The 13,150-nt window shown below is 42.0% G+C and overlaps 1 protein-coding gene across 1 annotated transcript; it reads left to right on the top strand.

Moving 5' to 3' along the window:
* The first annotated feature begins 3,773 nt into the window (after window positions 1-3,773).
* On the top strand, window positions 3,774-10,832 carry LOC137903080 (terminal nucleotidyltransferase 5A-like). Its single transcript, XM_068747207.1, has 2 exons — window positions 3,774-3,929; window positions 9,012-10,832. The coding sequence occupies exons 1-2, from the start codon at window positions 3,774-3,776 to the stop codon at window positions 10,035-10,037; spliced, it is 1,182 nt and encodes a 393-aa protein (XP_068603308.1). The 3' UTR covers window positions 10,038-10,832.
* The last annotated feature ends 2,318 nt before the right edge of the window (window positions 10,833-13,150 follow it).

The raw sequence follows: 13,150 nt of genomic DNA, 5'->3' as shown, positions 1-13,150 counted from the left end.
TTCCTTGACTCACAGCGAAAGAATGCCTTACGCACTTTGGATAATGGAAGAACAGACTGTGTATTGCTTGGTCGGGGTAGGATTTTTTCGGACCTGAAATAGCATACAAAAACAAATGACTTAATGAGCTAATAGAGTGGGGCCGTTTGGTTTCCTCATTAAGCCAAATCCAGATTCACCAAACTAAGGGGCTTTTTTATTTTTTTTACTGCTACTGTGAATAAAGTCTCATCTTCCTCAAGCCATAATATAAAGCACAGAGGTGCTCACACATATTTTGACACATAAAATGTCACATACTATATACTTAAGTTGATCTGCTTATCATTCACATTCTATTGTATTCAGATACATGTTTTCTGGGGCTTGGTCTCTCCGGTTGTCTCGCGCAGACAGAGGACAGTGATCATCTCCTCCCTCCCTTTTTTTATGCATGATATCCTCTCCCTCCTTGCATGAAGGCTGTGTTTCCTTCGCTGCTTTACGATGTAATGACGAGGCTGTTTGACGTATTATCTCATAATGAGGAGTTCTGTGGACATTCGCCTGGAGCAGAGTGAGCATCATATTTACAGGTTCCTACAGCAACACAGGTACAATAGGTTGCTGATTTGGAAAGGCCGTGATTTAAACACAGCCAGCCACACGGAGAGAGCCTCAGGGATGGCCTTGACATAACGCAATGACGTCACGGCATGCGGTTGATCCGATTGAGAGGCATCAGCGATTACACTGTGCAGGTTCCTTGTTTATTTGTGCAGTAATGTGCTCCATGTAAAAGTTAATGTAATAATAAGGATAAACTATGATGGAAAGTGTGGTAGAAAGGGAGTTGCTGATAAGACAAATGCTATGTGATGAACCCATCTGACTGTAAGCGGTGCTAAAAGCTGCAAAGACAATTGTTGCAATCAACTCGGTTAACAAACGCTACCTTTAAATGTCAGTGTTTAACATGTCAACACATTATTCTACGATGTGTGTGTGTGTGTGTGCTTGACACACACGAACCAGACCCCGTGACGTCGCGTTACATAATGATGATGGAAAATTCCCCTTCCCCTGTACGTGGTGCTTGACCTCATTCTAATCTTAATTGTTTGGATTTCCTTTGCATCACTGACAAACTGTGCCAGACTGTTTAGATGTAGATGTTAAAATGTGCTTCATTCAAATTGGACTTGTACAATTTATTCAGCCTTGAGAATTTTAAAAGTTTTAAAATGGCTTGTCTAATGTACAAGGTGTTGCATGGACTTGCCCCGCCACCCATGTCGGACCCATTTTTCTTAAAAAAAGGGCTCACAGCGGTTCCAGGACCAGAGCCTCCTCTAGAGGGGACTGTGAGGTCCCACTCAGAAAAAACAGCCTTTGGACAAAATGCTCTTTCTGTAAAGGCCAGTAAGATCTGGAACAGTCTTCCGCTCGCCATCAGGGAGCGTCCCACATTACAAACCTTCAAAACTCACCTCAAGCAGTGGTTGAAAGTAAACCAGTCCTGTAACCACTAGCTCTAAACCTTTTAGTAATTTACTGTATTGCGCCGTGTTTTTATTGTAATCTCTTTTTCTTTTTTAAGTCTTGTTGTGTCTTTATTTTACCTGCCTAGGGACTGCGGATGTAAATTAGCATTTCTGCTAAAATCCGGCATATATACATCTATTAGATTCGTCTGTATTGATGTTCATTAATGTGTACTGTTCCTATCAAATAAATGAATGAATGACTGACTTTACTTTACGGCAGGTTCCTGTTTTGCAGCAGGAGATAAAAGAGTGTAGAGCGGTCTTCAGACACACGCAGCCATGCAGGCTTTGGCACAGCAATAAGATCGATTGGCCCTCGAGCCATAATAAAAATAATAAAAATAATTATAAAAATAAAATAAAAATAAAAAATAAAAAAATACATCTCTATCTGGATCAGACAGCCACTCAATGTAAAATGCTTCATTGTCGTGTGTATAATGCTTTTTTTTTTTGTTATGACTCCAAATGGTAATGTAATTTAAGATTTTTTTTCAAAGAAGTAATAAATCTGTTGGGTGTTCCAGAATGCCAAACATGAAACATGGTTCTTTGTTCTTGCGTTGGAATTAGCCGACTCCACAAACATGACGTAAGGCGCTCAGTTGCTGCTTATCAACCATTATTTATACAATGCAGCGCAGGTGTGGTGAGAAAATGACTAATCAGAAACAAATAGTTCAAGTTGCTGCACATGAGGTGCAAATGAGATTTTATAATAAGAACATGCAGTAATGAAATACATGTTTATAAATATAATCAATATTCCATTATGTTATGTTTGGCTACTTTCTTCTAATAAATGAAATACATAGCCATTGCAAGAGTGTTTAAAAAAATCTTTTTTACGAGATTCTGCTGCATTTATAATCTATTTCCTGACTATTTTCCAGACAGTGACGGAAAATGATCAAATATTGATTATAATTTCGAATGCATTAGTCTCCCTTCTGACCTTTTTTTCCATTCGACAGTATCACCATGAATTTCCTCTTCAGACGACCATGCTAAAAAATTATTTTGCCTTAGAATAATCAGGCCATCAAAGACTCTTTCCATTTTGCTTCTCAAAGCTTTATTAGATGAAATCAATTAATCCCATTGTGGAAAACAAGCAATCATTTTTGAAGCTGTTGATAATTTCTCAGAATCCCCTGGAAGATTCCATGGAAACATATTTTTGGAAACGATTTTGTGCTTATAACAGATTTTCCATGTCATGGAGGTTTTTGACGTTACGGATCTAAACCGATGCCATGCAGGTTCTGTTCTGGGACAAAGCCGAGCTGATTATTTGGTCAGGACCTTGTTTTCAGCCACATTCATCTTTGGTGTCTATTGGTTGATTGGATCAGATCTGGTTGGGTTACCGAGTTGGCTTGACTTGCTGGCAGAGTTTCACCCGCGTGATGCAGCACTGTGATAAAACATCCTTTTAAAGTTTATACAGAACGATGAGGCACAGCAGTCCCATCTGGACCAATGTGTGATAAGGGGCTCATATGTGGGCCCTTTGATGAACCAGCAAACAATCCTGGTCGTGTCTCCTGCTTCTGGCCCAAAGCCAGCTGGGATCAGCTCCAAAACCCCCAAAGTGGATGCAGAAAATTACATGATGTAAATATTGTTTGAGATATTCCAGTGATTTAATGGTTATTTCTCCAGTACATCAATTATTTTTTTAAGTTAAATTAAAAGATGTGGGTTTTGTCTTTCTCTATGCCATCATTTCTAGTTCCTTTTCAATCCTCCGCAGTCCAATAGTTACAAATGCAATTCACCCAGTTTTTGAAATGGGCCATTGGACGCTGTGATTAATGGAACCTAAAATCCCTACAGTCTTTAAACCTATCATCTGACTCGTGAAAAAGTGCGCACACGTAAACTTGTGTTTGCGTGTGCGTCAGGCTGATTGTATGTTGCGTGGCGCACAAATCTCTGTCGAGCCAATAGGGAGACTCCGTTTAATCCGATCTGGGTAAAATCCCGGTGCGCCTCCGGAGGTGGTTTTATTCTGAGGAGAGAGTCGCACTGAATCAGAGGGAGAAAGGAAGAGAGGGAGAGAGAGAGAGATACTAGAAGTTTTTTTTTTTTTTGTAATTCGGAGGTTTCTAAACAGAAGAGGAGACCTCGTCGCACTTCATCCTAAATTATCCTCAGATTAGCGGCTCTTCTGGGAGGATTGCGCGGCGCTGCTCTCAGTTCAGCCCTCATACCTCTCTGGACATCCCGTGTAGTCCGATCGCCATGTCCTCCGGTGATACCTCGGAGCAGAGTCGGCGGGTCAGCGTGCTGTCTTGGGACCAGGTGAGGCGTTTGGACTCCATCCTGAGCGAGAGCGTCCCGATCCACGGCCGCGGAAACTTCCCCACGCTCTCCGTGCAGCCCCGGCAGATCATCCAGGTGAGACCACGGTTGTCTGTTGACGCGCCGATCAATCCTCTGAAAGCGGCGCAAAGCGTTCAATAATCCTCAATAATATTGTGTCAGGAATTTGATTAGGCTTTGGACACATTTGAATATTTCTATTTTTTTATTTATTTATGACTTTGGATAAAGAAAAAAAAAAGTGCGTTAAAGCGCACTTAAAACTCGACACTGTGAAGGTGAGGTAACGAGTTAAAATGTATATTTCAGATTATTATTAAATAAACACCCGAGTCTATAGTCAGAGTATAGTGAAACAAATGAATGTCTCTGCACGGAAATCATTTCCAACATGAGAATCTCAATCAAACTGAGATGTTTCTTTAAAACCCCCCGAAAAAAACACATTTTTTTGCAGGACGCCTCAGAGCAGTTTACAATAAATAATAAAAAAAAACATTTGATCACAGACATTGGAGTGATATTACATGTTTGTCCACACCTTAAGTAAACTTCTGCTCCTTCACAGGGAAAACGATGGCAACTGTTATTCATGAGCCAACAGGAACTTAAGTGTGTGACATTTTTTTGAACGACTCCGCTCAAACTCTACAGGTTCATGTACCATTTGAGTAATTACATTTATTCCGTTGTCATCCCGTGGGGGAGGAAAATCACTGTTTGGCCCCAATAGGATGGTGTGAGGAAGAACTAAACTCCACGAACCAGAAAGCCTTTGAAGAAGCTTTCAAAAGAGCAGCTGCTAGAATATCAGCCCAACCAATATGCAGCAATGGGCTTCTCTGTCTCCAGTGCCTCCGTGAAGACAAACATAGCTGTAATCCAGGATCATTATTTGTGGGGTTTTTTCATATATCTTTGTGATTATTATCTTAAAAAGTTTTTGGGTATGTGCATATGGAGTTATGGGCGCAATCTGATGTCCGCAAACAGTTTACTTAAATTACAGAAAGCAAGGCTTTTATATATATACTAATTCACCATTTTAAATCATTAGTTACATTTAGAGTCTGATGCGAACAGTGCTGTCAAGTAACAATAACTATGTTTTGACATAGTAGTAAAATGAAATGTCAGCACTGAGCATTGTGGTTATATATTTTGACAAAATAAAAGCACACGCCGTGCTCCCTGTCATAGAATATGTCAAGCAGGTTTCTACAAGCTGGTTATTCCTGAATGGAAACCAGCGGCTGCCCGGATGGAAGGAAAAGCACATTCACATCTAAACCACTAAGATGTGTTTTGGAAAATGGTTGACAGTAATGTGAGGCATCAGTGATTTATGGTAAATGGGCTACAACACACAAAACCACCAGTGTGCTCCCCAAAATGTCATTCACGTTAAGACAGAGCTGTTCTACCTGAGGCCGCTGGAGATGATTATTGTGCTTTGAGACAAACCTGTCATCACATAGTGGGTAAAATAACTAACCAGCAGATCACTGCAGTCCCCATGCAAGAGTCAGAGGAGGTGGGTTTGTCTAAATGTCTCATTTAAATCTGTCTGTGGTCTGGTTGCGAGCGAGCCAGGGGAGCAGTTAGGGGAAAGCTTTACTGTTGTTCAGGCCTCTGTTTCATTTAATCTGCACAGTCATCAAGGCAGTCATATGTACACACACACACACACACAAACACGCACACACACTAATATGACACTATTGTTACAAGATGGATTTTATTTTTTTGTTTTTTTACTCCACTTTTCCAGTCAATGGAAAACAGCCTGGATTTTTAGGAAGAATGTGAGGAGTGGATTACACTCGGTTTATGGTTTAGGCTTGACAACATATCACTGTGGTAAGCGAAGACCAGTTGCCTAAGTCCACTGTGCCCCCCCCGCCCCCCCCAGCAGGATGTAAACCAACTCCTCACTGGGCTATTGTTGAGAAAGAGCAACATGAAGACATCACATGCTCGCTGAGCTTACTGGAAGAGGAAGCCTTCCATATAGACTTTTTTTTAGCGATTTATTCTGTGGTTTCCTTCAGTAGGTATTTTAGGTAGCACCTATTTGCCTTGATTTTTTAAACGATTCAGCGAGGTGTTATTTATGTAACACCTCACCTTGCTTATTTTCCATCATTGTTCGCTTGCATTTTGTTGGACGGTTGAAACAACTTGTGTTGAGTTCATGCTCTGTAATTAAAAACGCTCGCATAATGGCTACCTATGATGTACTGTATATTTACCCCTGTGGCTTTTGTTTGTTAGCAGGAGTACGCTAAAACCTTTTGACAGACTTAACATTAGGGAAAGGATGGGGGAAATAAACACAGAAAATGTCCGTTCACTTTTACTGTGTGTCTGACTTCAGGGGGATTTGAGGGGACAAGCTGAAAGAAGGAGACGAAGATTCAGGGATTTGTTTTTCTGCAACTTCCGCTTTGTGATGGGACTGTTTATCCGGATTACTCAAAAACTACAGATTAAATTTCTACCCATTTTCCGAGGGATTGTGACTTAGCTATTTCAGATTCTGGCCAATGAGCAAACAATATAGAGAATAAAATTATTTTATGGTAAATGAAGGCATGTCTTACAGTTTTAAAAGAAGCATGAGAGGGAAGACCTCTAATCACAGCTGGCTCCAATGCAAGTGGAGGCTTCCCTGATGGACTCCTTGGATAAAATGTTCTCAAATTCAGTTTTGGGGGTTAGAGCCATGAGAAGGGTTTTGAACCCTTGACAAAGACAAACAAATCCTTCATTGGGAACCTGTCGCAGTAGCATCACGTTGCAGTCCCTGAAAGAAACTCAAGGAAGGTTTTCAAATCAGAGGAAAAACCCATCATCATCCCCGGTTGGTTGCCAGGATACCGTAACACTGACTGACCTGAGTCATTTTATAGTTAAAGCGAAGAGACCGTCTCAATGGTGATGCTCGCTTGCTGTTCAGGGGGCTATGCGCTGAGGTCTGGGCTATTTCAAGCTGCCATTATAAAAAAAAAAAACACATTCACATTCTTAAATAAAATACGTAATAGTTGAGACTGGAGAGGGAACGTGGAGAGACTATTAGGTTACCAAGACCGTCTGGTGTGTGTCTGGTTCTTTTTTACAAGGCTCTTTCGCTCGGACGTCAGAGGAAGTGTCTCCCTGCTCACTAGGTGTTGGTGCGTCATGGGGGGAATGGAGCCTGTTTTATAAGTGCTGGAGGGGTGTGTGTGTGTGTGTGTGTGTCCCCGACAGAGGGATTTATTTGTGCTGCTGACTCAAACTGTTTAACTACAAGGGCAGAACAAATACTGCTGTAGGTTTCCCTTGTTGGATTCTGATGAAACTACATTTTAGACACTCAGCTCAGCGCTAATGTTTCTTTCTATCCTGGTTACTCGATATAATGGATAACACGAGTATTTACATTTGTTTGTGCATGAATCCAAACGTGAAGAGAAATGCATAAGAAGCAGTTAATAATTTTATAAGTAATTATTAACTTCATATTCAGCCATTATTCTATTGGTGTTGGCAAATGGCCGCTGGTTGAATTAATCTGATATTCTCTACCCTCTTTACCAACCCATCCCTAGTTAGTTGTGCACGTTAGCAAACCACCCAAAGAGGGAAATTACTTTAAACCACTGGCATACAGATCAGAAGCTGAAACGAAAGTGATGGAGAGCCACAAGTTTGCATGACTCATTCTCTTTGTTGTGTTAGTTGCGTTAATAATAGTCTTACTTCCTTGAATGCATGTTGTCTTATAAGCCTTATGTGCTAAACAGTCATAGTTTAGAACTCTGTCTGCATGCACTAACCCACAGCTGTGATGTGGATTTCTGGAGACCAGCCTTTATGTATTTATCTGTTTGTCACAGGCAGGAAGCATAAACAGTCTGCAGTCCGCTGAGCACGACAGCAGTACAACGTGGTGTTTATGCGACGGCAGATGGAGGCCGTTTCTCAACAGCGTGATCATATAAGTCACGAGTTTAAAAGTTCACAGATGAATCAAGACAAGCAAAAACAGAAGCATCCACTGGACTTGTTTAACAGATGAGCTGTTGCTTTAGGTTGGAGCCCTAAGCCAGCGAGTACAGTCATGTCCTTTTTCCTTATCTCTGCTGTGCTGGTGCTGCTCACATAAGATCAGGTGCTCAAGGCATTCAGGTTTCCTTCTACAGTATGTCGGGAACTGTCACCCTCAGGCTACAGGTTCAGTTATGGATGATGACCCCATCATCGGAGTGGCAGATCAAATCCCCTAAGCTACCACTTTGTTGGAAACGTGTCCTTCAGCAAGTTATGGAAAGTCTGCCTGGTCCAGGAATCTGCCACTTGCACTCCCTGACTCTGCATGTAGTTTCTGCCTGTACCTGCATTTAAATATGCCAAAAATTCACAGAAACTATTTTATTTTTCTTTACAACAAACTGTGCCATATATGAATATCATTTTCAGAAACATTCAAGAATTTAATAAAAAAAACAAACAAAGCTGAATGCACCACATATTACACTTTATAGGTGTTCAAAGTTCTGGCATCGTGCATATATGCATAAAATAGTAAATATTTTATTCCTCTACCTGGATTTTTTTCATTCAGACTAACCCATCAATTTGTTCCGCTATCAACATAGATGAATTAGAAAACCAGACAATGCAGCATTTATTACAAAATTGGTTATTTTCCAATTTTCATTCTGCTTTCTGTTGACATCTTACATTAAAATTGCCCTGATGCTACGCTAGGCTAAAATAACAATACCCCAAAAGTTCATTTTTATTTTGCATTTAGGACATTGTTTTGCCTCCATGCTGCCAATAGACATGGCATTATAATTTTAAATAATCCACCGGCCAACAATCCAGTATCTGGACACGTATTTATATTTCCTTAATCCTTCATTCTGTACAGCATAATGGCTGCTCTGTTATTATACCTTATCTATTGCCTTCAATTTAGACAGGGAAAAAATATGGGAACGAAAGGAGAAGGATCCCTCGCTCAGGAAGGACAGCTTTGCGATAGATGCCATGACTACAGAGTAGATCAGCAATAAATCAATAAATACATACATTCTGTGCTTAGATTTCGTGATGATCTTTGGTGGATAACATCCACTCAGAGTCTCCTTCCTCTCTCTCTTTCAGGTGGCCAGGGCTCGGCTGGAGGAGAAGGGTGTGACGGTTCGCGATGTTAAGCTGAATGGCTCGGCAGCCAGTCACGTGCTCTGCCAGGACAACGGCCTTGGCTACAAAGACCTGGACCTGATTTTTGGCTTGAGCCTCACCGATGACTCCACCTTCAGGCTGGTGAAGGACGTGGTGCTGGATTGCTTGGTGGACTTCTTACCTGAAGGGGTGTGCAGGAACCGAATCACGTCCCTCGCCCTGAAAGAGGCGTATGTGCAGAAACTGGTGAAAGTTTGCAACGAGACGGACCGCTGGAGCCTCATCTCGTTGTCCAATAACACCGGCAAGAACGTGGAGCTGAAGTTCGTGGACACTCTGAGAAGACAGTTTGAATTCAGTGTCGACTCCTTCCAGATCTCTCTGGACTCGCTGCTGCTCTTCAACCAGTGCTCAGAGACGGCCATGTCCGAGACCTTCCACCCTACAGTGCAGGGGGAGAGCATGTACGGAGACTTTGACGAAGCTCTGGGTCACCTTCTGTCCAGGACTATCTCCACCCGCAGCCCGGAAGAGATCAGGGGTGGCGGATTGCTCAAGTACTGCCACCTGCTGGTGCGCAACTTCCGACCGTCCTCCGACATTCAAATGAAGCAGATGCAGCGCTACATGTGCTCGCGCTTTTTCATTGATTTCTCTGACATAAATGAGCAGCGGAGGAAACTCGAGGCGTATCTGCAGAATCACTTTGCGGGCATGGAGCACAAGCGCTATGACTACCTGGTGACGCTGAGGCAGGTGGTGGACGAGAGCACCGTGTGTCTGATGGGCCACGAGCGCAGACAGACGCTGGCGCTCATCTCTGCCCTGGCGCTGCGCGTGAAGGCCGAGCAGCACGCTATCCCGGCTCTGTCCAACATCACCTGCTACTACCAACCTGCTCCGTATGTCAGAGATGTCAACTTCAGCAATTACTATATTGCACAAGTGCAGTCACCGATGGCTGCATGCAGTAACTCTTACCAAACATGGCTGCCTTGCAGTTGAGCAATGACTTTTAGAAGTGTCCGGAGAGTTTTTTACTTTAATGATTCTCAACTTGCAGCAACATAGAGTGCTGGGTACGTCTGTAGCAATGGAGCTCTTTTATTTTTTGGTTTTGGTTTGGTGGCCATTGTGGACAAAAAGGAAAAGGAATTATAGCATATCTTTTTTCTTTTTTTACATTTCTTATATCAAAACCATTCCACTAAGTTATATTGATTATTACTGCTGTAAAGACAATCTCATTCGAGCCATTCTAATTATACCTTTATATTTTGTTTCATAACCAGTGTTGACGTGAATGGACAAAAAAAATAGGAAGGGCTGCCATGTGACAGAAGAACCATTTCTTGTTCTGAAGCCAGAAAGCTGTTTTTGTTCTGTCTGTGGTTACAGCTATCCCAACTGGGAATGGAAAAAGGACCAAAGAATTTGACCTTATTGTGTAGGGTTAGAGTTAGCATGACAAATAAAGACTATATGTGGTTCCAAGTGCCTGAAATTTACCAAATGTCTTTACAGTAGTTATTATGTAAGAATATTTTGTTAAAACTTTTTCATGGAGGTTACTATGCATTTCTATATACACGGTCAGGGTATTTGTTCTCAAATCATTAATAAATGTCAAAAGATGTGGTACGTTGGTCTTCCTTTGCACTTTCTTTAGATTTCTCGGAAGTCGGCTACGTATTATTCTGGGGATCTGTCTCATCATTCACTCTGTTTTAGCATCTATATTTCTTGACAGTGGCGTGTACAGATGTTTTGGAGGTCAAGTGCTCAGTGGAAAAAAAACAAAAGGGCACCTTGTGTGGGGTGTAGAATCACTGGCTGCCTTCATACAGAAGTGTGAACACAATTTCTGTAACACCATTTATTTTTATATCTTAATAATAACACAATAAAATAAATAAAACATTGTACCATAACATGACTGATCATGATCTAGAGTCTCCTCATCCTCTTGAAATGTTTTCTTAATCTAGGAGAGCAGAAAGCTTCCCTTCTGCTGCAATTGGTAAATTAAAAGAGATGACAATATCAACACAGATTCCTGGCATTAGGCTGCAACAAGGCAGAAAGCTACTTTTTATTTTTTCACAGTAAGTGTTGCCTCAACCGAACGCAGACTAATAGTATACTGATCGTATGCTGCACCAATTCACCAAATAACACTGCTTGTGTGGTCATCGTCGTCACGCACGCCATGTGATGTCGATTGATTGATTATTATTATTATGGGTAGCGAAATTAGCCTTTAGCGCTGCATGAGAGGCTATTTATACAAATAAACAGACAAATAAATGCACTGTTTATTTAAAAAGAAGAAGAAAAAAAGTTGAGACCCAGAGGGCACCTGCTTGATACTTAGGGCAAGGGGCAGGTGCTCCAGCACCACCTGGTGTCATTCTGTGCACGCCACTGTGTTTCATCAGTCGGACACAAACTGGCCCAACACAAACACTTAAATGTTCTGGTTGCTCTTTGCAGACACAGATTCCCCTTCCTTAAACCCGAGCCTGTTGCATTAGCCGTTTCCTTTCACGTTGGACAAAGGTGTTTCCTCAGGCTTGTTCAGAAAGAGGAGTCTCCCGTTGCTCGTCTCAAATGAGCGTGCTCTGAGGAGGCAGCTGAGGACCAGGCGGTAAAATGAACTTCTGACTTTTCAGCAAATGTAGTGGTGCATTCCTGTGCTTTGCCTCCTGAAGCAAAACAGTTGCGTATTTCATCCTCACTTGGGGCCAACATTCCCCTCCCCCCCACCCCCAATGTGACATTTTATCCAAATTACTCTTGCATGTCAGACGGCTTCTTGAAACCTATTCAAGCATGAAATGGCACGTAGCTGGGAACGTGCCTGCCTACTTAAAGTACCTTGCTGGTACACTTGAGTGAAATCCTCACTGATCTCTTTATCAAAGTTAATTTGGAAAGCGAACATCTGTCAGAATGATTAAAGATATGCGATATAAATGCGACAAGGGAGATTGTGCTCCTTTGTTTTGTCTCTAAACTTCTACAGGAAAACTCCTTGAAACATAAAGCATCTCTGGAGACTTCCACTGGAATAACCCCCCCCCCCCAAAACCTTAAAAAAGTGAGACAGAGCTTGTCACATTTCCGTGCCTAGTGGCCAGACCTCAAGAGTCCAGAAGAGAGGACATGATGGCATGGAAAAATAGTGAATAGTGAATTTTAGCACTTTAGGGTCTTTTTAGGTTCAGGCATTTGTAGAACAGCAGCAATAGAGAAAAAACAGATATGCAAATGAAATACATAAACCTTAATGCAAACTTCTTTTCTTCTGCACCAGTTCCTCCAAGAGAAGTGGAAGGGTTTTTTAAGAGATTGCTAAGATTCAAGTCAAGGCGGACATTTTTTTTTTCTTGAACAAATACCGCAGATAAATCTGTCACTATGGTAAGCACTGTGCCTCATAACGTTCCATCGGCTCTCAGCAGCTTGGCCTTCTCACTCCAAACTCCTCTACGTGGGTGGGCCGTTCAGGCTTTGATTCCAACTGCAGCCGCAGAGCTCAAAGCATCCCGTTATCATCTTCCTTCTACGTCAGCCTGCCGTGAAGGGTAATCTGTCTGCTGATCACAGTGCACATGTTGTGCAAAGATGCAGTAAGTTTGCATATCTAGCTGATTTGATAATGGGAATGTCATTGGTGACTGACAACACCTGGGGCATGATGGGAAGGGTCGGGATGAATGCAGAGCCAAGAGCGGTCTGGAGTGTAACAAGCAGTTCACTGTTGTCAGCTCTCAGCTTTCTATCTGGGATACTGGCTTGCTTGGGAGAAGCTGTAATAGGAAAAACAAATACGCCTTCAGATGAGATGCTACATGGCCGGCTGAATCTTCTCAAACAAAGATGAACGCAGTGAACTTTGCAAAGCATGCTTAAATGATTATTTCACACAAAAAATGACCGTCTGAATTCCATCTGGTCAGAATGACAGGTGAAACAAAATCTGATGTCGCATTCCCCAGAAGCATGGGAAATGATGGAGACTTGTAAGCCCTGCATGAATGCGTTAATGTGTCATTATTGCATCTTCACACTCTGTTTGAAGGTACCTAATAAAGTTCTGCGGTTAGGGTTAAACA

This window comes from Brachionichthys hirsutus, chromosome 13, assembly GCF_040956055.1.
Source record: "Brachionichthys hirsutus isolate HB-005 chromosome 13, CSIRO-AGI_Bhir_v1, whole genome shotgun sequence".
NCBI lineage: Eukaryota > Metazoa > Chordata > Actinopteri > Lophiiformes > Brachionichthyidae > Brachionichthys > Brachionichthys hirsutus.
This window is presented reverse-complemented; position numbering and strand designations above follow the sequence as displayed.

Bases quoted from the DNA above. Each gene is read 5' to 3' on its own strand.
- LOC137903080 (XM_068747207.1), top strand. From the start codon at position 3,774: ATGTCCTCCGGTGATACCTCGGAGCAGAGTCGGCGGGTCAGCGTGCTG. The intron at 3,930-9,011 runs GTGAGACCACGG...TCTCTCTTTCAG, and splicing joins AGCCCCGGCAGATCATCCAG to GTGGCCAGGGCTCGGCTGGA.